The sequence below is a fragment of the Heptranchias perlo genome, chromosome 32 (genome assembly GCF_035084215.1).
Source record: "Heptranchias perlo isolate sHepPer1 chromosome 32, sHepPer1.hap1, whole genome shotgun sequence".
NCBI lineage: Eukaryota > Metazoa > Chordata > Chondrichthyes > Hexanchiformes > Hexanchidae > Heptranchias > Heptranchias perlo.
Window position 1 is genome coordinate 28,368,814 of NC_090356.1, and position 23,092 is coordinate 28,391,905.

The 23,092-nt window shown below is 40.5% G+C and overlaps 1 protein-coding gene across 11 annotated transcripts in view; it reads right to left on the reverse strand.

The window, feature by feature from the left end:
• Window positions 1-23,092, reverse strand: part of LOC137301207 (eukaryotic translation initiation factor 4 gamma 3-like) — a 284,740-nt gene that overhangs the window by 141,486 nt on the left and 120,162 nt on the right. For 9 of the 11 annotated variants that reach the window (XM_067970666.1, XM_067970674.1, XM_067970673.1 and 6 more), the window contains 4 exons: window positions 21,176-21,268; window positions 14,658-14,690; window positions 2,797-2,982; window positions 518-626 (listed from right to left, as the gene is read on the reverse strand). In XM_067970666.1, coding sequence (XP_067826767.1) covers window positions 518-626; window positions 2,797-2,982; window positions 14,658-14,690; window positions 21,176-21,268 — 421 coding nt within the window. Of the gene's footprint in view, window positions 1-517; window positions 627-2,796; window positions 2,983-9,113; window positions 9,183-14,657; window positions 14,691-21,175; window positions 21,269-23,092 lie in introns of those variants that run through there. The other 2 variants (XM_067970671.1, XM_067970675.1) reach the window with 2 other exon arrangements.

A 23,092-nucleotide genomic window follows, 5' to 3' on the forward strand; every position in this document is an offset into this window, starting at 1 on the left:
CTTCAAATCCCACCATGGCAAGTTATGAAATTGAATTCAATAAATCTGGTAATTTGTGGCTGGCATCAGAAAGCTGCTATACATGTAACTCCAGTCCCCTGATACGGCCTAGGAAGCCACGTGTAAAAAGATTGTAGAGAGAGGCCCATATTAGGGTAACTAGGGGTGGCATTGTTCAATCTGCAGAAGAAATAAAAATTCAATTTTGGAAGGGCAAAATCTACAGCCCACGTTAAAGAAGGGCACGTCCATTTTAATTTTACAAAGACAGAACAACAATGGGTCTTGCTCCAAGCTTTCATATTCTCAATATAAAGTCTGTAAGGCACAGTCGCAAATAGGCTGAGATACACTTATCATTCGATATTCAACCCGGTTCACAACAAACTAAGATGTTTTAAACAATAACTGGGATACACTGCAATGCAAAAATATGTTTAAAAGCAATTAATTGAATGAACCAGGGCGTTCATTCTGTTTTTATTTAAAAGATAGAAATTAGTGGCTTAACACTTACCATATGTAGTAAAGTCACCAGGACCCGGTCCTGAATAGAATGGACCAGGAGGTGGCTGGACAGAATACTGCTGGGGGGGCCCCATGTATGGAGTTGCACTGGGGCGGAACTGTCACAAAAGCAAAAACAAAAATTATTTTTTGTGCAAGTCTTTCTTTCCCAACAAAATTTAAAACTTTGCAGTTCTGGAAATCTTAAAACACTGATTCTTTTTGAAAAACGCATTGAAGCATTACTCGAAACAACTGCAAACCTATGGCCTGATACCATAAGTCTACTCTGCTTCTTTGTAACTGCCCTAACCACTTGATAACAAACATTTTGAAACCAAAGTTCACTAACCTACAAATGGTACAACTTAAAAGCCTTAAGCTAAAGACTATATGTTTCAGATCACAGTTAGCAGATTCAAGAACCAGAATGAGCTGCTTCACTAGTTATTTACAGCCAGTTGCCATTTCTCAAAAAGTCCACTAGGTGGCTTACCTCAAAGCTGAGTATCATTTCATGAAAGGGGGAGGGGGATGAGGCTCCATTTACCAGCAGATTAAACCTCAATTGCCTATTGACAGATTATAAAATTGTGAAACATCTTACACACCAAGCCTTTATAGCTTAGGGGGCTGGGACAACAGACAGGATCCCTTCTGCTTTTAACAGAAGCCAGTTAGGAAATCAACAAAACGACATTACTTTTATGCAGGTGTTTTGGAATAAACCAATCCGTATAATGAAATGCTATGTATGCACTCTGCATACAGGAACCAAAGTTTTTAATAGTCAATTCCTATTATATAACTACTCATTTTTCCCACAATATGTGCGTCACTTGTCAGGAATTCATAGTGAAATATACTAATAATTTTGTCGATTTTTGTGAATGCTTTTAATTGTAATGAAAGATGACTCTCAAAGTTTCACATTACTTTTAATCAACTGCAGTTTGATGCACTGTTGATAACTGAAGCCACATTCAGGTGACAGTACACAAGTTAAACTTTCAGAAAAACATTGCTGAAAAAGAAAGACTTTATTAAAGACAAGTAAACAGTGCGAAAAGAAACAAGACCATGCAAAATAAACTCTGCCAGGACACTAACTGAATGAAGTACTATCAATGATACGGGGAGGGAAAAAACCGGTGGCACATCAGGGGAAAGAGGGAATAGCACGTGAACGGGTCTTTTTAAGGGGACAACTCCTAGCGTTTTTTTTTGTTTGGACGACTGTCTATTCATTTGTGACCATTAAAAAGCAGCTGAAATTTTATCAAGGAAATGACTTGCATTAAGAATTCACCAGTGTTCATACTAGGTCTATACACTTTTCTCTTCAGGAACCTAATCAATCTTCAACCCTCCTTCACCATCTTCAAGGACCCTGTCTTGCCACTGTCGCACCAATGGCAGGTGACAGGCGACCTGCTTCCACAGCTTTGCCGAGGTCACACTCAACCAGTTGGTTAGAGAGTAATGAAGTCAAAGTCATCTCTACTTATCACATTCCAGATCACCCGCACTGCAACCTGAAACTTTCATGTGGGAGGACACGGGGGTGGGGGCGGGGGGGGGGGGGGGGGGGGAGTGAGGTTTTGGCCAACGATAAAACACATATCCTTAGCACAATGTGCTTGTGCACAAAGTTATTTTTTGGAAAAGTAACAGTATTTTTGTATTATAAAGTGCACCATAAATGTGTAAAAATTCTATCTGGGGAAGAAATATTTGCTTTGACAAAAAGGATTTTAAAAAAAGAGCTGTGCTACAGTTACTCACACCAAGGGATAATTTTGAAGCAGCTGCAAAATAAACCTTCATTGAATACCTTCAGATATTCTCAGATACACTATCTGCACCCTTTGAACCCATCAATATAGTTCTGCTTGATACTTGTACAATAAACACATATATATTTCAAAAAAGTGTACATCTCTGTTCCACTTATGAAAATATTGTCTATCAATAAAGCCCACTCTAAATTCAAAGTTGCTTAATTCAAATTATCAGATAATTCAATTTTTAAATCACTAAATTCCCACTTTGCTGTGTTTATGTTGCTAAATACAAAATAGAGGATAATCCAAATTTCTTTGAGCATAAAATATGACTGAATTATCAGGATGAGACTGGAAAGTGCAACACTCCAGCTATGCGGCGGGGAAAGGGACACGTTTGACTAAAAGCATTTGGCACCTCACTCTGCAAAGTGAGGTAGGGCTAGCTGTAAAGATTGCTATTACTTCTGGCTCAGATGATGAACAAACGCCACTCTTCTCTTACCGGGTTAGCGATATAATACGGAGCCTGAGGGGCAGGGGGGTATGGCACAGGTGGGTTCATCATTATTATGGGCCCTTGGCTGGGCGGATAGACTGCTGCCGTTGCAGTCTGTGTCCCTGGTCGCATGGAAGGATTGTTATTCGGTATGCTAGGTCTAGTTGGTTGCATCTGTGGCCTTGGAAAAAACTGCAGAAAAGAACAGTTAAATGTCAACAAACCTCCCTTAATGTATATGCAAACCAATCACAAAACGTAACCATGTGCATTACATACCATGCACCCCACCATTCCAATCAAACTTTTTTTTAAAAATCATCAAAAAAGGTTTTCCATTCATACACTGCACTTTTTTTTTTTAAAAACTCAATTCATGGAAATATGCTGGCAGCACTGCGCTTGGGCTTGTCACTTCCCCCAGCTGTGGTAATGGGTTCCAGCCCCAAAGACAGCAAGCACACCAACTCCCAGAGTAGCATTTGCAATGAGTTTTGCAGCACTTGGTGGCAAATGGTCACCACTGGCAAATTCCGCCATTCTGAGTGCCTCGCCCCGCGGAAGCGTAGATCTTCTCAGTTACGTCACAGAGGAGCAGTAGCACAAGTATGTCACTTCCTCCTGCACTTTCTCACAGGATAAGACAAACCAGGGCACAACTACATCCGTTCATTCAAAAAGTGACATTACTGGCAAAGCAAGTTTACAATTAATTCTAAATAGGTTGGCACAACGTGACTTTTCATGCTGATTTTGATGAATTTCCGAAGTACATTTTTCAGAACATCACAACAATGGGTCTGTAAGGGGCAATCTTCTCTCATTCTTCAGAAGTAATTAACAGTTTGTAGATCTATGAAGTCATAGACTTCAATTTTAAACATTTCTAAGCTAACTTATAATATGACTGATCTGCAAAGTCTTAAAATTTACACACAAAATGGATGGCTGAAACGTGCCTCCAAAACGTGAAAACAATAATTCTATTAATGCTGCCATATGACCGTCTGATCCATTCACAGTATTTAAGCAAGGTTAATTGAGAGATGAAATTACTGATCAGTTGATATTACCTGGATTGGTCTGAATCCTCCCTTCAACAATGAAGCGATCAAAGTAGCAGCAAAGAGAGAAAGCCAATGGAACACCAGTAGGAAGATCAGTAGGAAGGATCATGCTGTACGTGCATTCAGTGTAACAGCCAATGATTTTCCACATTTAAGAGACCTGATAAAGTTTCTCTCCCCTTCCAGTTCAAGACAAACCTCGTGGCCCAGACTGTTACATTTTTAGCCGTGCAGTATATGATTTACTATATATTTAGAAAGGGTCAGATCCAACATTCAGCATCAGCGACAGGAATCATTCCCACTCGTCTGCACACTGTGGTAGATGACTATAGAAAGATCAAGGATATTTCCCAACACGAATCATGAAGTAATACTGTACTTTTAAAAAATTTTATTCTATGATTTAAATCGATTTCCCACAATAGGGTGGAAAATCATTGGCTCCAAATATAACTTAATTATACTAAAGACATATTTACTTCTTCCTAACCACACTGAGGATTTCTCCTAAAAAGTAGCTTAAATGAACAAGATCTATGCCCAGTAAAGTGTCAGAACATGAGGGTAAACAACAATATCACTGTTTGACTGGAACAAATGATCACAAGGAGTGTGCCTTTAGGCAAGATAAATATTTAATCATAGATCAAGACATTCACTGTGGCAAGGTTTGACAACAGATTACTATTAGTTCAGACAAACTAGCTCTGCTGTCTCTTTGGAGGAGAGCACATTCCAACTGATGTAGGATGGAGGTTAAGATTTTCTCCTGAAAAGAGATGGGGCTATTTTGTATTAGATACCGCTTCCTATTTCACTCATATCGTCTCCTTCCCAACGAGAAAGAACTATTGTCTGTACTGAAGGATTTTAACTCCAAATCTCAGTTTGGAGCTTGTCCTTTCTTGTGAAAGAAATACTGTAGGACCCTGCCCTATTGCAGAAGTCCAGACAGGGACCCATTCAGTAATTTGGTTGAACATGACAGTATATAGCAAGTAGGTGAACTGTTTGCCTTCTTGTTTGAGTCTCAATGCTCTCAAAAGACTTCCCTCGTTGGTTTATCTACTGACCAGCACTTGAACTTTAAATCGGGAGTGTGTATGAAGTGCAGGTGGTCTGTCTTGCCCTACCTGCCTGACTGTGCAGGAAATTGCCACCCAGGACAGCGACCAGCTGGTCCTGCACTCCACTCCACTCACTGGCACTTCAATTTTAAATGCTGTTGGTGAGCAGAGGTTGTCTCTTCACTCCAAGATAAGTTGATTATTGCAGCAGCTGGTAATTTCCTCCATAGTCAGGTTAAGATCATTGGGAATTCACAAATGACGTGCTATTGAGTGGAGACACCTGGAGGGCACACATGCACTGGACTCAAGTTCAGTCAGGTATCGAATTGGCCTTGAATGCATCCAGAGTTTAAGTAGGTTGGGGTCTGACTTAAACGATGGAGACCGAAAATGACAGGAATAAAAATGACGTAAATATACTTATAAGAAAGATTTTCTTAAAAAAATCCTTCAAATGCACTTGTACTATGTATAGTAAGTTACCTGCCTGAGTAAAGGACAAAGTGCTGTAACTCGGATTTCAGTAAAATATAAAATGGCGATTTTGTAACAACTTCATGCAGCTAGCTGCACTGTGGGCATTTCAACACCGAGCAATAAAATTATAGATTGTGTTGTCCTCCTAAATGTGAGCAGTGTCTGAAGCGAGCATGTTGCGTTCTTAAAACACTAGGGTGGTGAAGTGCTCATGGTTACAGCTCTGTCACTGCTGGTGAGAACATTTGGGTAAATTAAGGCCTCCACACAAAAAACATATTTGCACATCATTAAAGTGAAGTGTAATATTGTTACCGTATACTGGCACCAATGTGACAAGTAAGCCGAGTGACAACAGTGACATCACATCAGCGGATGTATTTCAAGGCAACAAGTCACAATTAGTCAGGCTACGTTGGAAGCATGAAACTTCTTGAAGCCAATCCTCAAAAGATTAAACTTGGATTCAACTGCAAAAATATTTTCTTGTTGTGGATTTGAAAGTAACATTCCAACTCTTGATTTCTTTAGTCTTTACTTTGTAGTTCTGATTAATAATGATGTGGAGATGCCGGTGATGGACTGGGGTTGACAATTGTAAACAATTTTACAACACCAAGTTATAGTCCAGCAATTTTATTTTAAATTCACAAGCTTTCGGAGATTTTCTCCTTCCTCAGGCAAATGTTTCAAGAGCTCCTTGAAGCCTACGCATTTATAGGCTTCAAGGAGCTCTTGAAACATTTGCCTGAGGAAGGAGAAAATCTCCGAAAGCTTGTGAATTTAAAATAAAATTGCTGGACTATAACTTGGTGTTGTAAAATTGTTTACAACTGATTAATAATAGCAGCATATCTACCACAGGGATTTTCAGCAACTAATTAACAGCATGTGTTATAGACAGGTAGTGTCAAATTATGGGTTTGGACCAACAGCAGAAAGATAAAGGTGAACCCAATCTAAACGGTTAAGAAATTTTACCAGTTGTCAACATCCTGAATTGTGGAGTGGCAGCACCAAATTCATGCCTACAATTCTGTATGTAACATGTTCACAATCTCAGCTAGACTAACAAGGGGACAGAGGAATCAAACAGAGAAATAATCAAAGGGCAAATCACCCAGGGATACACATGCGCTTCCCAACAGGGGGACATCGCCGTAGGTCTGCAGATCACTCGTTTGCATTCTTTACTAGGGACTGATGTGTAGCATGGGGATACAAGGAAAGAGAGACAGGTTAAAGTCCCAAAGATGTGAGAGGATGGGAGCAAAAATAATTCATGACAACAAATTGTTAATTTTGGACCCATCCAGAACTTAAGTGTTTTGGAACCAAAGTACATTGCAGAACCAATGCAATGAAAGTGATAATCTTACGATGTCTTTACAAACATCCAGTTTCATTGTTATAATGGAGATCTCATACCCTAAATTTGATATCCCTGGTTGAAACAAAAGAACCTCCTTAAAGGAGTTAACTTTTTTTCCATGATCCTATAAACCCAAATACACCAGGGCATTGTTTTGCTTTTGAGAGCAGTGAGGGATGTTCACTCCTGTACTATTTGTTCTTTTATCATCACAGGTTTCATGAAATTGGTCAGGAAACAGGTTTATGGGAACAATGAACATGCACTTAGAACGGATCGATTTAATAACTGCATACTGGTAGGGTACCAGTGGTACCCTGCAGATTCAGATTCAACATTAGCTGCAATTTGATGTTGGAGATAGGAAGCCTGGCAAATTCACTGGGAAGATAAAGCTCACAGGCTAATTAAGTTTCAGATAATGTGTTGCCGTGACGTTTATACAAATGTAAAGTTAAATCAACTAATTTAAATCTATTATTCTGTATTGTCTGATAAGAGAGACAGTCTTCCTCTGTGTAAGGAAATGAGCTGCTCCAAGAGCAGCCAGGAAAACAAGTGATTGTTATCACTGCAAAAGCTTCACAGGGCTCAGCACATCTGTACCTGTTTAATATTGAAGAGAAACATGAAGGCAGGATGCCAACATTTTTACATTGCTGCTCATCACAAGTGATTATATACTCCAGTATAAGTGTCAAATTCAAACATGCGTCATAACTGGAGACTAGAAACTTAACACATATTGCACTCTAACAATGGTAAACAGATCTTGAAGGGACAGCTTGCTTTTTCCTGGTTACACAGATGCAATGCAGGACAAATCTCAGATTTATTATTTTAAATGAAGGTATTCCAACCTGCAATGTCCTGTTTGGGCACTGCATCAAAACCCAACCAGTTGGTTGCCAATTGGGTGATAATGACTGCCCATCAGCAGGTTGAGTCAGTTACTAAAGTTACTAAAATGCCTCACTATCGCAGAAGGATATTTTGGGGAAGGCAGGGTAACTGAACTCCATTTTAATTCCCTTCCTTAACAACAGGCATTTTTGCTGACACTGTTTTTATTCGGATTTTCAGAGAATGGAGCCAATGAGCTGGCCCTGATGGTTTATGCCAGTAAACGTGGCTCCCTTATCCCAGCAACTTTCATAAACCCCACACAAAACTAGGTTTACAAGTCAGCATTGGGATTGGGGAGCCCGATTTAGCAGCGGAAACAAATGCCGTCGGCCTAAAACAAGAACAGCAATATAAAAGCAGCACTTGGCAGTAATCCACACTGTCCTACTTTCATAAATGGGGAAGACTCAGCAAACTGCCTCTCGTCTTTTTATTTTGGGGGGGGGGGGGGGGGGGGGGGGGTGGTGGCGGTGGCGTTAGTGGGAACTTGTAATTTTTGGATCATTTCATGAAGTTTCAGATGTGTTTAAAAATAGTTTGCATGATGCAGTGCATCTTTCAGGTGCCTATCAATATAGTAAGATATGGACAATATGGTGAATTGCTCAAGCATTAGTGTGACATGACGACAGGTTTCACTTAGCTGTCATTTATTTCTTTGGAGAAACACAATGGGCGGAGCAGCATACTTTTGCTGCCCCACTGAGTTGCAGGCAGCAAGTTTGTGCCTGGAGTTGCAGTTTCAAATTCCAATCATGCCATCAAGGAGGATCTGAATGGTTAAGTGCTTCTCTCTCCCCCCACCCCCACCGATAGAAGGGGGCAAAAAAAGCACAACAGTGGAGAGATGGTATACAAAACAATAACTTAGTTGATGGTCTGGGAAAGAGGGAGGTTTACTGGCCCTCTCAGGGGAAACGTTCAACAAATAAAATGGGGGTGCATCATTTTGCATTAAAAATAAAATCACCCGTAGGCTTTTTACATGGTAGGGACTTAGATTGCAGTTACTTGTAGGCACAGCTCATGTGTGACAAATACAGCAGGAAGGCAGGAAAAAAGCTGCATAAAAGGATGGGTGAGAATTACAGATACTGAAAAGGGACTGCAGAAAAAAAAACAGAAAACTTGTCATTACTATGTACCAGGGTTATACAATCAACAATACCTCAACCTTGTGGCACAAATTTAGATCATTCTGACACCCAGACTGGATAAGTCAGCTGAAATGGATATTTATTTATCATACACGATAAATAAACAAAAATATGTATACATATACAGATAATATTTTTAAAGTAATCATTGTGCTTGCCAGAAAAGATGTTTGCTTAAATTGAAGTGATATCCGAAACAAATCAATATAATGAAAAGCATGCGTAACTCTATTCTTTAGGCAACATTCCGTTTGAAAAAGGCGATACTGACCTTCCGGATATTTTTCAACTGTTCTGTGCTATGTGTGGCTATTATGTTCCTGTGGATCAGCTTTTGGGCTTAGACAATTTTTGAAAACCGAATGTACCTGTTGAAAAATGTCAGTACACTAGGGTAGCTACAGAACCAGTACTATGAAAACATTAACATCTGAAACTTAACCTGGAAGGAAGTGGGTCACAAGACACCACTCACCCAACAAGTGGGGACAATGTCATAACTCAACATCAGAAGTCAGGAGATTCATCCTCACTCATTAGATAAAAGTGGTGTCTTGATCTTCCCAGTATGAGATTCCATCCATCAGAAGGTAAAAACTTCTCTACCCCTCCCCCACTTTGTGGGTAGGCTATAACTGATTATATAAGCACAATGAATATTTGTGAGAGGGAATGGCTAAGAAGTAAAATCCCAGTATAATGCTGGTCAATGCTATCCTATGAATGTTTAACACGTACATATAAAATTCCCCTGTACGTTAAGGGAGGAATTAAACACTTATTAAAATAGCAGACAAAGGAATTTGGTACAAACTCATTAAGAGCTTATATATTGCCCAGTGTGATTCCCAGGCTGAAATGTCCGAAGTGGAAATGTCCAATACTGTAAACGCATATCACAGAAATACCCCACATCTTGTGTATTAACCTAACCTGCTGTGAAGGTCTGAAGTCTAAGGGACAAAAAATCTTGTGCAATCAAATTAGTACAAACTGCTGACATGAGGAGAGGGTTAGGCACTTGGACTTTCATAGTTGCTGAAAATTTAAATCAATTTTTCCTTTTCCCCTTTTGGGCCACTTACTACTGCACATCTTGAATACAGGAAGAGACCAACGAACACCAGTACCACTCAATCTGCATTTTAAAAGGTGCAATTAGTTTCCCCCAAAATAAAACTTGAAAAACAGGATTTAAGCACTTCACCATGGGGAATATTTTTAATTCTCGAGCATGTGGGCATCGCTGGCAAAGCCAGCATTTATTGCCCATCTCTAGTTGCCCTGAGGTGGTGGTGGTGGGCAGCCTTTTTGTACCACTGATAGCAGGATGATGCAACTGAATAGCCACTTCAGAGGGCAGTTAAAAGTCAACCACATTGGTGTGGGACTGGAGTCACATGTAGGCCAGACAGCATAAGAACGGCAGGTTTCCTTTCCTAAAGGATATTAATGAATCAGTTAGGTTTTTAATGACAATCCAACAGCTTCATAGTCACTTTTACGGATACCGACTTTTTATTATTTCCAATTTTTTTTTTAAACTGAATTCAAATTCTCAAACCTGCTATGGTGGGATTTGAACTCTATGTTCTCTGGATCACTAGTGCAGTAACCTAACCACTATATTAGCATACTCTAGTGATACTATAAAATATGAAAATGAGGAAACCATGATCAAATTTAAGCAAATCACACCACAGAACTCAATCAGGAATGTGCAATATTTTAGTGGTATTCATGTAAAGGTGCTCCACTGCCACGGAATTCATTTTTTTTTGCCTTTTTCTCTTCTCCTTGTCTGATGCCACTGACTCCTGCTGGAATAGGGATCCCCTTCTGTACCATGCCCAAGTAACCATTCATGTGCAAGCCTGGACAGTGAGCGCTGGCAGACTTTTCCATTCCATTACATAACAGCTAAGCCCAATTCTATCCTCACCTGATATCTACATGTACGCACTTTCTAGCACGGTTAACAATCAAGAGTGGGAACTCTAAAAGGTAGATGCTGCAAATCTGAAACAAAAACAGAAAATGGCAGAAACACTCAGCAGGTCAGGCAGCATTTGTGGAGAGAACAGACAAGTTCATGTTTCAGGTGTGGACCTCTGGTCAGTGTTATGATGAAAGGACCACAGCTGAAATGTTAACTTGTCTGTTCTCTCCATGGATGCTGCCTGCCCTGCTGAATGTTTCCAGCATTTTCTGGTTTTGTTGAAAGAGTGATCCCTGCCCGATTTATGCCCCCCTCTCACCCAGGGACACTAAATACAATTGTAGCACTCCTCCACTCCTGCATCCTGGCTGAATTTAGCAAATTGAACGCAGATCTAAAATAAAACTTGGGACCTTCTGGTTTGTATGGCTCAGTTACATTATTTTATACCAACTAAGCAACCAAGAGGAGCTTCAATATGTTTTAAGAATCAATGATGCAACAGCTTGAAACGTCAATGGTGAAAATGCTTCCTTTCGAGTTGGGAAGAGGGGCAAAAAAAATTACTTAAAATTGATAGCGCCCTCCAGGAACATACAAAGATTTTCCCCAACAGGTTAATGTAAACGAGTCTGCTAAAACCGAATCCCCTGCTAACACTTTTCATTGTTAATGGTTTTCATAGCATGTGTGAGGTTTTGGTTTTTCATTCAACAGCCACTTTGCATTCAGAATTTACTAAAACCCTCCTCTGCAATCCACTCAGCCAAAACACAAGAAAGAAAGAACAGGTCATGGTTGGCAGTGAGATACAACATTTCCACAGGTGAGTATCTCATCAATAGAGGTATTTATCACAGCTCAGCTGTTGTCCATGACATATTCTATTTATCCAGCACACCTTTAAAATAATTTTTAGAAGTTATTTTTTTAAATGACAGGTGTGAGGGTATAAAAAAAATGCCTGATCCCCAGATCACACAAGTGTCATCAGTAGTCCCATGCACTTTAGCACAGGATTTGCATCGCAAAATTGAGAACAGCAAATAAATGTCCACAGTTGAAAAAAGTAAAACCACAGAAGATCACCATCACCCCTTTATTAGCCTTAAAAGGTAGTTCCAAAAACTGATCAAACAAATCAACCATTGCTCGAATGAAAATGGCAAGAGTCTGCAATTAGGAATGGCAACAATCCCATTGTCATCCAAACTGTATGCTGCTTTTAGATATTTGCAAATTGAAAAAGTATTACTGAAGTTACTAAAGCAGTATCAGAACATGCTGCTTGAAAAACTCAATTACCAGTGACAGTTTTACTGAAGGAGCCTGGAAACACTGTCCAGAACATTAGCTGGATCAGACCAACAAACTGTCAGTTGCCATTATTCTGAAAATATAATGTCTTATCTAGAGTTGCTGATAAGTTTAAAGAATGCACAGTACCTACTGAAAACCTCATAAGGAGCCTTTCATAAGGAGACTATGCTCAGTTATTGTCAAACTGTTGTTAAAAATTCTCTAAACATTCACACTTTGCAACATCCCCCAGTTCACGTTCAATGATGCCGATTAAATAGTGTAGATTGCCATTCTTTGCAAAATGTTCAATTCCACAAGATCAAAATTTAAACTTTACCTCAAATGAGTAACTATTATTGTAACTGACTTACCAGCTGGAGGAGGAAGCAAAAGCGGCAAGCTCAACAAGAATTCAAACATCTTGTGTGCTTTAACAGTAAGAGAAAGGCCAGAAGAGGAAATGTCACCGCTACTGTTATCACAATGGAAAACAAAGGCTAACAGAATACACACTCTGCGGGTCCAATAAAATGCAATTCAAAAAGTGTTTGTAGGTAATGAAAAGTTGGGTTTTTAAAAATTCCCTATAAAATCCTCGACAAAATCTTTTTAAAAACTGTTAATTTTAAACAATATCAAACTTAGGATTCAAACGACTTATACTTCTATAATGCACCTGATGCACAAAAAGGGGTCTCAAAAAATGTTTTACCGGGCAGCGGACAAAAATGGAGGGAGCAAACAAAGGTGGGGGGAGGTGAACAAAAATAAAGTAAAAGAGTTTTTTTTAAGGAAGCCTTTGAAAGCAGGGGGGGGGGGAATTCTAAGCCAGACATGTTATGGGAAAAAGCTTCACATGGTAGAGCAAAGTGACTTGAAAGAACACCGCTGAGGATGGAGCAGAGGGAGTGAGAAACCAGCAGGTGTCATAGGAGCAGAGGATGTACGCGGAGACATACAGCCGGAGGACATCACTGGCGTGGGGTGAGCCAAGATGGAGGAGAGATTTGAAGGCAAGGACAAGGATCTTGAAATAAGTTTGCTGGGGAATGGAGAGCTAGTGGGACTCAGCTAAAGCAGGCAATAGAAATGCAAGACTTTATGGACGAGTGAGCAGAAGACAGATTGGTGGGACTCAAACAGGGAGCAGTGGGAGCACAAATGTAAGGCAAAGAATTGTCCCAGGATTTTGAAGAGGAAAAAAATTGAAGATATGATGGTAATCAGACAAAATAGATTGGTTGAGTGGTTTTCTTTGAAGCTCATGATAATAGCAGTTTTGACGGAAGTAGCAACAATGCTGGAAGATAGAGACAGGTTGATGATGGCAAGCATGGGGCTGAAGTTGGAGGGGGGGGGGGGGGGGGAGTTGGATGGTCAGGAACAGGGATCAAGGGAGAAGCTGATGGGTTTTGTGGACAAGATGAGTTTAATGGGGGCTCAGGAGGAAATGCTGAGAAACTACAGAATATGGATGTTTAGTCAGGGAGAGAGCTGGGGTGGGTTCAGAGAAGGCATAGGCAGCTAAGAAGATGACTTAGATTTTGGAAAAAAAGTTCCTCGCAGTTAATCTCTGATGTGAAGATTCAAGGCGAGGTGCAGAGGTTGGAGTAAATCATATGCAGAGGTTGGAGTAAATCATATGCAGTCCCTGCCTTCTAGTATGATCCATAAGTAGCATGAAGATTTGGCCATGGAAAGGGAGCAATGGAGCAGTTTCAGATGGTTGAGCCATATCTGGACACCCAGGTCAGTTGTTTGCCATGTGCGTTCAAGTCTTATGCCCATGGATTTGTGGACACAGAAGTGACTGCTTTACTAGGAGTAGTAGAGGCGAGATCTGGGATCTAATAGGGACAAGGGCGTCAAAAGTGAAGACCCAATTCTGGAATTGTCAAGTCATCACGGCTTTGAATTATAATTCCTAAAGATAATGTTACAAGTTTACTTGCAGCACTGAAAGCTTTTACAACCTTCAGTACAATTTCTGATAACATATTATTCAGGAAAAAAATGTCTACGAAGAATTGGAGAAGGTTTTAAAAAAAAATTGAAAATTTTATAAATGAATCGGAAGATGATTTAATAATCTATATCTTGTTCAGGAAAATAGCTTCCGTAGTCTTCAAAAGGATCAACAATCCAGAGCATGGACAGTCGATAAGTCTCAACTATCAACTTCACTTTTTAAAATCATGAATGCAAAATGATGCAGCCAGATCCACTCCTCACCCAGCAACTCAGAATGGTGGGAAGGGGGGGAAAGGGGAAGTTAAATCATTTTAATCAACAGTAGCTAATTGACCATCAAACTTAATATTTGGTGGCCATAAGGGGTCCTGCTAGAACACCATCTTGAACATATAAAGCAAGTTTTTTTGTAGCTTGAAATCAGTTGCCATTTAAGCAAATTCCAACAATTTTTGGTGATCAGGTGTCATTCTGATCTTTAGCTGAAGGATTCCCTCTCCCCATTTAGTAACTGCACTGTTTGATCAGAAAGGTTAGAACTACTCATTAAGGCTAAATTTTAATGGCAAAAATCCAGATGTATGAAGTGAATGGGGTAAATACCTGGTGGTGGGCAGCCCGAGGCCCTGCTGCGAACTGAAGAGAAGTAAGAAATACACAAGGGAAAGGCACACAGAGTCAGCAAGAACGCAAGGACAGACTAGAAAACTCAAAGCACAAGCATTAAACCACAGTTCTAATATACTAGTACTTCAGGTCACTAAACACATTACATTAGGTTAAAAAAAAATCAAAGCTTTCCACAAATCAGAATAATATGGCAGCATTTCCATCATATAGGAAGTTATTTTTCTAGTAAATAACAACCTAATGTCTGATTAATACATCAATTTATTAGCTGCAATAGTTTTCAACTTTGATGCACTCTTTTTATACAATTTCTCGAACAAAAGAATTATGCATTTTTGGTACAGCTAGAATTACTTACTTAAATGATCATGACATTAAAAAATAGAAGCCAATGCATTGCTACAGTTATTAAATTGGAGCTCATATCCCAGTTTGGTTTGGGGGCTTATATGATTGGGAAACGATCTTGTTATAAATAGACCAATTAGATTAGACCTTTTAGTAAACTTAGAATCAATGAGGTTGTGTGCAGATTTTTTTTTTAAAAAGATCATACTGCTTGCAATCTGCATACTGCTTGTAGGCTCAGAGTTGAGTTTGAATCCTGGTGACATTCAAGCTCACTCCTGCCTGATTAGAAGAATTTAAGCAATTTTTTGTCTGAGCTACTGATTTCAGCAGGAAGAGGCAAGAAAGTCAGTTCTGTCGAGAAGTGCAAGTCCCAACCAATCACAGCATGGCACTGACAGCAACTATGGAATGAGAGAAAACGCCTGCCAGACTATGCTGCTCCCTCAAATAAAATGAAGTTTTAAGAACATAAGAAATAGGTGCAGGAGTAGGCCAGACGGCCCCTCGAGCCTGCTCCAATAAGATCATGGCTGATTTTCGACCTCAACTCCACTTTCCTGCCCGACCCCTGTATCCCTTCATTCCCCTACATTCCAAAAATCTATTGATCTCAGCCTTGAATATACTTAACGAATGAGCATCCACAGCCCTCTGGGTAATTTCAATGGGAACAGGAGGGGAAAAAACTGCAATCTGATTTTCTAGGTAGATCAAGAAACCGTATTTTACTGTTCAAATTGCATGGAACCAGAGTATTGAGGCAGAAATTCCATTAAGCTCAGAAGTAAACTTTGGAAACAGTATCAAACCCAAGGAGAGGTATTTCCCCCCCACAATATGTAGATGAAAAAGGGAATTTCCTTCCCTTACATTACCCACTGTAGGTATCTTTTCCTCATTCGTTAAGTATATGTGAGGCTGAACAAGAGTAGAATTGAATGGGGATTCAACTGAGTGGGACATTATGAGAATCTGGTTCCAAACCGGAGCCATAATGGTTGCGCAGTCTTCCACCATCCCTGGTGTTCTCTTAATTTAGTTGTAGCAGTGAGTGATTTGATGGCAGGAACTTAAACACAACGGTCTCCAAGTGCACTAGGTCAAAAGCAGAACTGACTGGCAGAGAGGGCAGGAGTACTGTGTGTGGTGGGTGAAGCTCATTCAAATGAGGAAGACTATACACTCATTCAACTCCCACATTGTGACGCCAAACTTGATGGTAATTTGGACTCTACAGATTTAGGTTTTTACGAAAACTAGAAAAACATGGAGCTACGTCTAAAAACATGATTAGAAAAAGAAATGATTCCCATGATGGCAACGAGTAGTTGAACCCATACAGACAAGGAAGGTCCTTCGTTTGATCCTAAGCTTGCTGAATAGCTGATCTCTACTGCAGTGATGGAGGCAGAAGCAAAACTGACATCACTGCCCCTAGGTAAGAGAGGAAAATTTAGCCATGGCTCCCACTCCTAATCACTATCCAGCAACCCGCCATTGAAAATTCACATGTATGGACACTGGGTGAAAACAGCAGTGATGCACGGTCAAGTAGCTGGCGGACATCTGATGTCTCAGGTAACACATGAACAGTAGCTGGTTGTGTAAAGTACTGCTGGGTGCTTGGCACCCACAGAACTGTATCCCAGCAAGGAAAGGAACAGAGGAGAGAAGAAAAAAATTGGTAGGGATGGGGTTGCTAAAAATAAAATTCTGGCAGACTGACAACAGAACAAACCACTGCTAACACGTGTAAATAGGGCAGCTTTTAGAATGAAGGCCAAAATGGCTATGCCCAAAATCTGGATAATAAGCCAATAATTTTTTTATAGTTATTTCAATATATGAAAGGAACAAGTGTGTGAGGATGACCATGTAACTAAAAGTTTTGAGAGCTCCCAGAGCCTCACTTCTTACCCCAGACTTTGACTACAAACTATTTGTTGTAGAGGTTGAATGAATGAGGAACAGGGCAAGTGATAAAACTACAAACAAGATATAGGAAAGTTTATATATGCACACAAAACAGCAACTTTCACCTTTGTAATGAATGACTCAAGATAGGTGATGAAGCAATTGTACTTTCTATTTGTGTACAACAGATGACAATTTTGTACGACTCCTAAAATAGTCCCCTCTCAATCAAATCCCTCATGTTTGCAAATTCTGCATTTGGAGATGCAAAGTTGTTTAAACTGTTTGATATGGTGGGCGCTGTTAACCTTCTGATTGAGACGAGAATGATACAGAAATATGCACTGGAAGCATATTAGAATCTCATTTGGGAAGGGACAGAAGGAGAGAAATAACCAATTATATGAGCTTTTGGTAAAGGTATTTTTCCAAAACTATCTCGTGAATTTTTTTGGCAAACATATCCTGTAGTCGTCCTGTTATTTAAAATCTTTGAGATCACATTACTCCACAAAGGTGGAACAGCACCCTCAACACAATAGAGGCCCGTGAGCCCAGCATTCTACATCTTCTGGTAAGACAAAAACCTCCAATAATACAACACAGAAAACATTTAAAGTTACGGTTTGACAGTGTATCACCATTACTTATACCACTTTTCAAAAGATACAAATTATAAAATAAACAAATTTCCACCATTTTAATAAAAACTGCTTTAAATCATATAACACTGATGAATTAATTGGGAGAATTGATAAAAGGTGTCATTGAGCAAAATTGCACAAGAGTTCAATTAACACCAGAGTTGGTGCGCTCAACACACTGGGTAAGACCAATGTACTGCACTAAGGAACAACAACAAAAACATGCATAAAAGGCTGCATTTGGTGACACCACTATTTCCAGTCAGAATGGAGATGATTGGGTAATTCCCCCATCAACCGCATCACTAAGTGACTGGGATTGATTTTACACACAATTTGTATGTAACTATCCTCCACTCATTGCATTTTGCTGGAGCTATCATGGCGCTTTTATCAGGAGAGTTAACGGCAGTTTCAGTCATCAACGAGTTCTATTTGCAGCAGTTCGTAGAGACTCTTTATAAATAGACTCTGTTTGCTTTGCTGTTTGCTGCAAGTCCTGCAGTAAGTCCCAGCCCACCTCCAATTCATTAACACAGTGGTGTTAATAGACACTCCATTAATATAGCACCTTTAATACAGAAAAATGTCCCAAGATGCTTCACAAAAGTATAATCAGGCAAAAAAATGACACCGAGCCAAAGGAGGAGACATTAGGACAGGTAACCAAGAGCTTGGTCAAAAAGGTGGGTTTTAAGGAAGGTCTTAAAGCAGGTGGTGAGGCTGAGAGATTTAGGGAGGAAATTTCAGAGCTTAGAGCCTAGACAGCGAGATGGCACAGTCGCCAGTGGTGGGGTGAAGGGGTTTGAAGATGCACAAGGAGCCAGAGCTGAAGGAACACAGTTCTGGGGTGGGTTGTAGAGCTGGAGGAGATTACAAAGATAGAAGGGGGTGAGGCCATCAAGAGATTGAGGGGATCAGGAGCCAAAAAAGGCCAACGAGCAAAGAGTTGATGGGACTTGGCATGTTAGGATGTGGGCAGCAGAATTTTGGATGAGTTTTGTCTATGGAGGATGGGAGGCCAGCCAGAAGAGCATTGGAATAGTAGAGCCTTGAAGGTGACAAAAACATGGATGAGGGTTTCAGCAGCAGATGGGCTGCGTTAAGTAGGGAGGCAGTGGATGATACGGAGGTGGAAGTAGGTAGTCTGTATGATGGATAGGATATGGGGTTGGAAGCTCAGCTTGGGGTCAGACGAAACACAGAGGTTGCCAACAGTCTGGTTCAGCCCAAGGCCGGGGAGAGGAATGGAATCGGTGGCAAGGGTACGGAGTTTGCGCCGGGGGCCGAAGACTATTTGGTCTTCCCAATGTTTAATTAGAGGAAATTCCACTCCTCCAGGTCTGGATGTCAAACAAGCAGGCTAACACAAAGGCAGTGGAGGGGCTGGTGAGGTACAGGCTGACGTCGTCAGTGTACATGGGGAACCTGATCCCATGTCTTCGGATGATGTCGCCGAGGGGCAGCATGTAGATGGGGAAGAGGAGAGTGCCAAGGATAGTTCCTAGGAGAACTGCAGGTGACAATGCGGGGGCAGGAAGAGAAACCATTGTTGGAGATGCTCTGGCTACTATTGGATAGGTAAGAGCAGAACCCAACTGATGGAAGTTCCACCCAGCTGAACATCAGAGGAGAGGTGTTGTTGGAGGAGGGCGGTGTAGTTGACCATGTTAAAGGCTGCAGAGGTCAAAGAGAACGAGATTGAATAGATCACCATAGTCACCGTCACAGAGAATGTCATTTTTGAATAGGAACCACTGCCCTATTTTAGCAATGCCATTGTGGGGAGGTGGCAAGAAAAGACCTGCACTTCCCATAGGGCAGAAGGCAAAAAGATACCCCATGAATATTCTTCCTCACCTCCTAGAAACTGGCTTCAGAGTGGCACTAACATACAGCCAACCCACAAGCAGTTCGGTGAGGTTAAGGACATGAAAAAGATAGATGATATCTTGAGGGAAGTGAAGTCTTGCTACTCCACTTTAAAAAGCTGATACTCAAGAACTCCAGGTAAATGACTAGCTCTACTGACGTTTCTTCTGCTTCTTTGCATTGTCTGGCTGGATAAAATTATTATGCCCATTTCCTTCAGTGAGGTAGGTTATCCGAACCTGCCATTGTTTGAATAGAAATGTTATGTTAAACAAAAAAAAAATTGTTAATTCAACAACTTGCACTTACGCAGCAAGCACACTTAACACAACATTCAATGGCACAACAGACCAGAGTTGGAGTAGAGGGCGTGAGCTAGGATGTGGAGCGAGACAAGTCCGAGATAGGGTGTAGCCAAGTCATGGCGGATTAGCACAAGACAACAAGCGCGCGTGGGGGGGGCGGGTGTTGGGAGAGGGAGAGAGATGCCAAAAGAGGCACTTTATAGTAGTAGAGAGGAATTTGGGGTATCTTTGCCCTCCGGGAGATACAGCAGCGAATGGAACAGGCAATCGTGCTCAAATTGATGAAGGCTGATCTGATGGTGGACGACCAGGCTAGTTTCGCAGATTCATTCACTTTCTGATTTGAGGGTGTTACGGGTTGGCTGTGTGGGGATGTGTGTTGGGGGGTTGGGAGGAGTTGTTGAGCATAGTGAGGTTGATTGAGGACAGGAGGGAAGAGACGTCATAGAAGAGGAAAATTATAAGGACAAGGAGTCAGTTGTCACAGAGGCTGTGAGGAGAGCTTGGAAGAGATTTTGGCAATAAAGCCCTTAGGGTAGGCGGTAAACAATGAGGACTTTGATGACAAAGCAGCATTGAAGAGGAGGTGGTGCTGGAACATTATGGCATCAGATTGAAATGAGACCAAGGTAGAACTAGACCATCCCTGCAGCAGATTTAGTGTGGAAAATTTGGTACTGCGGAAAGGAGCTAGATTTCGGTAGGGCCCCATGATGTCTACAGTGTCATCCTGGACAAGGTCATGGACGGGGAGGGCCTAATTTCAAAGATAGTGGACATTTTGCAGGGTGCTGCAGAGTGGGCAGGCAATGAAGGATCCATGACAAGTAATAACCCTCTATTATTCGTTGCAACTATTAAAAGGGGTATTGATAACTAACAAAGACTGATGACAGTATATTTAAGGTGAACAACGGGCACGAGCTCAATTGTGCAGCCAACAATAATGCTTTTGCTCACCAATATGCCCAGAAGTTATTTTAATGTTTGAGTTTAATAAATCAAACAGACTCAATGTTATTTATGGATACATTAAGCATATTTAGAGTTGCAATAATTTGTGAGTAAATGACTATTTAGGATGCATGACACTCAAGACAGTAATTCTGAAATTGTTTAACAGATTGCTGTATTTTCTATGAAAATTGAGTTTATAACACATCTACATTACTAATTCATCTTTGCTGATCTGAACCAGTTTCTGTTAAAAAGATGGGTAGCTAGTTCTATTAACTACATCCATTAAGTTAACAGCATTCTCATCACTGACTGCCTGACTATTATTCTGTTGTGGAAAGCACTGAAAATAAAATGCATTACACCAAAAGCATGCCTTTTAACACCACAATTTTAAATGTGAAATGAATTCAAGATGCTGTAGTAACATTCCCCAGAGGCATCGTACCTGTCTAGTCTGTGGTTGCGTAGTCATTGTCTGTGGATTTTGGGAGTACACAAGCGGAGGAGGAGCTGCATTCTGGCCAGACTGGAAGGCAGCCTGCATAAAAGAAATATGGCTACATTTAAAAAATGCAAATAAATCCTTAATTTAATAGAACATTAAAATGCTCAAGGTGCATTAAACAGATCAAAGGGATCTTAATCAGTACAATCAGATAATGTTCACAGTTTGAATGGATAGCATTATGATTTAGAACAAGGATAATTAACCAATGTTTAACACAAATACACGCTGATCCAACTATAGCAGTCATTGCTAATGGCTTCCTCTCAAAGTGGTCTGCCGAATGCCAACTGTGTAATAGCATTCCACTTTATGGAAAATGTAATCTACAGCATAGCCTTTACAATGACATTATCCAAACACCACAGCTCTATTGGACCTATACAGTAATTATTTTTATGCTACATCACAATCATATTTTAAAAAAGCATAAAAAATAGACGTCAGATACTGTAACTTGGTCAAGTTATTTATTTTATGGCCTGTTTACAGCCCTGCTGCCAACATTGTAAAGTACATGAGACAGTGCTGCTGCCCCCAGCATCTAGCATACATACCACCTCTAGAGGTGTTACTCTTTGCTACTAGGGGCAGCAGTGCCATTCTTTCTCAGCGCCTCCAGGTTGAGCATTCAATTTGCTGGTGCTGGCCGCTGAAGTGATTTTCCAATTGCTGGCCTGCACAGCCCTCCCGCTCACCAGTCCCTGACTGTTTACCCAGTGGAGAAAAATTAATTCACAAATTGCAACCTTCAACTAACAGCATGTGCATGTTGTGTTTATATTAGAGGTTGAACAACAGACAAATAACTACACACAGTTATTTACTGATTGAACCATAATATAAATAGCAACTTTAATACAATGATGGGATATCATAGGCAAGCTAAGACTTGTTAAATTCCAGAGAATCCAGAAGCTGGATGGAGAACTGATATTATAGAAATTGTTTTCCTATCTTGTTTATTGCTTCAACAGCCTCAAAACAACAAACTGTTCCATGAATAGTACTTCAGGGGAGGGAAATCCCCTGAGCTCACTGGTGTCACAAGACTGCCTCTAACTACCCTTTGAACAGTCCAAGATGGGTCCTTCCTCAGTCTGCTGAAACAGGCCGTTTGATGTACAAATGAAAAGGAAGTAGTGAGAGCACCAGGAAGCAACTGCAAGTTTAACTAATCTCAATACAGGAGAGGAGGATAATGAGTGTAGGGAGTTAGTGAGGGGGAGATAAGGAGGGATGAAAGATAGCACCCTGGAGTTTATTCTGAGAAAGAGCTGCTTCCAATGCCTGCTCCTCTACCCCAACGACCCGCCCCCACCACCCCCCACCTCAATAAAGGCACAGAATTCTCAGTGTCTGCAAATCAAAGCCCACCAAAGCAGTAACATCTCTTTTAAAGTAAGTCAATGATTTGGTGAAATTAGATATGGTCAGAGTGCATGATGTTTACATGTGAGCACTAGCGTGCTGCAGGGACATTCTGTTACAAGACCCAGCTGGATGCACTGTCCATTATCAAAACAACCTTATTTATGTCCCATTTCATTCAGCTACATCCTGCCAAATCAGTTAGTCACATTCTTCTTTGTCATTCATAAAGCCATGTGAAAAAACATTTACAGACAGCTAAAGTTACCCTAATCTTGACCCTGGATAAGAATTTTTTAAAATCATAAGCACAACAGCCTGTGCAAAACACAACAAAAATGAAGCTCATTAACGCCAATAGAGTATATAAGTGTAACAAGACAGACAACATTACGCCACTGTCTCTACATCGAACAGAGTTAACTATTCCAAAAGTAAAATAATGCAGATGCTAGAAATCTGAAATAAAAACAGAAAATGCTGGAA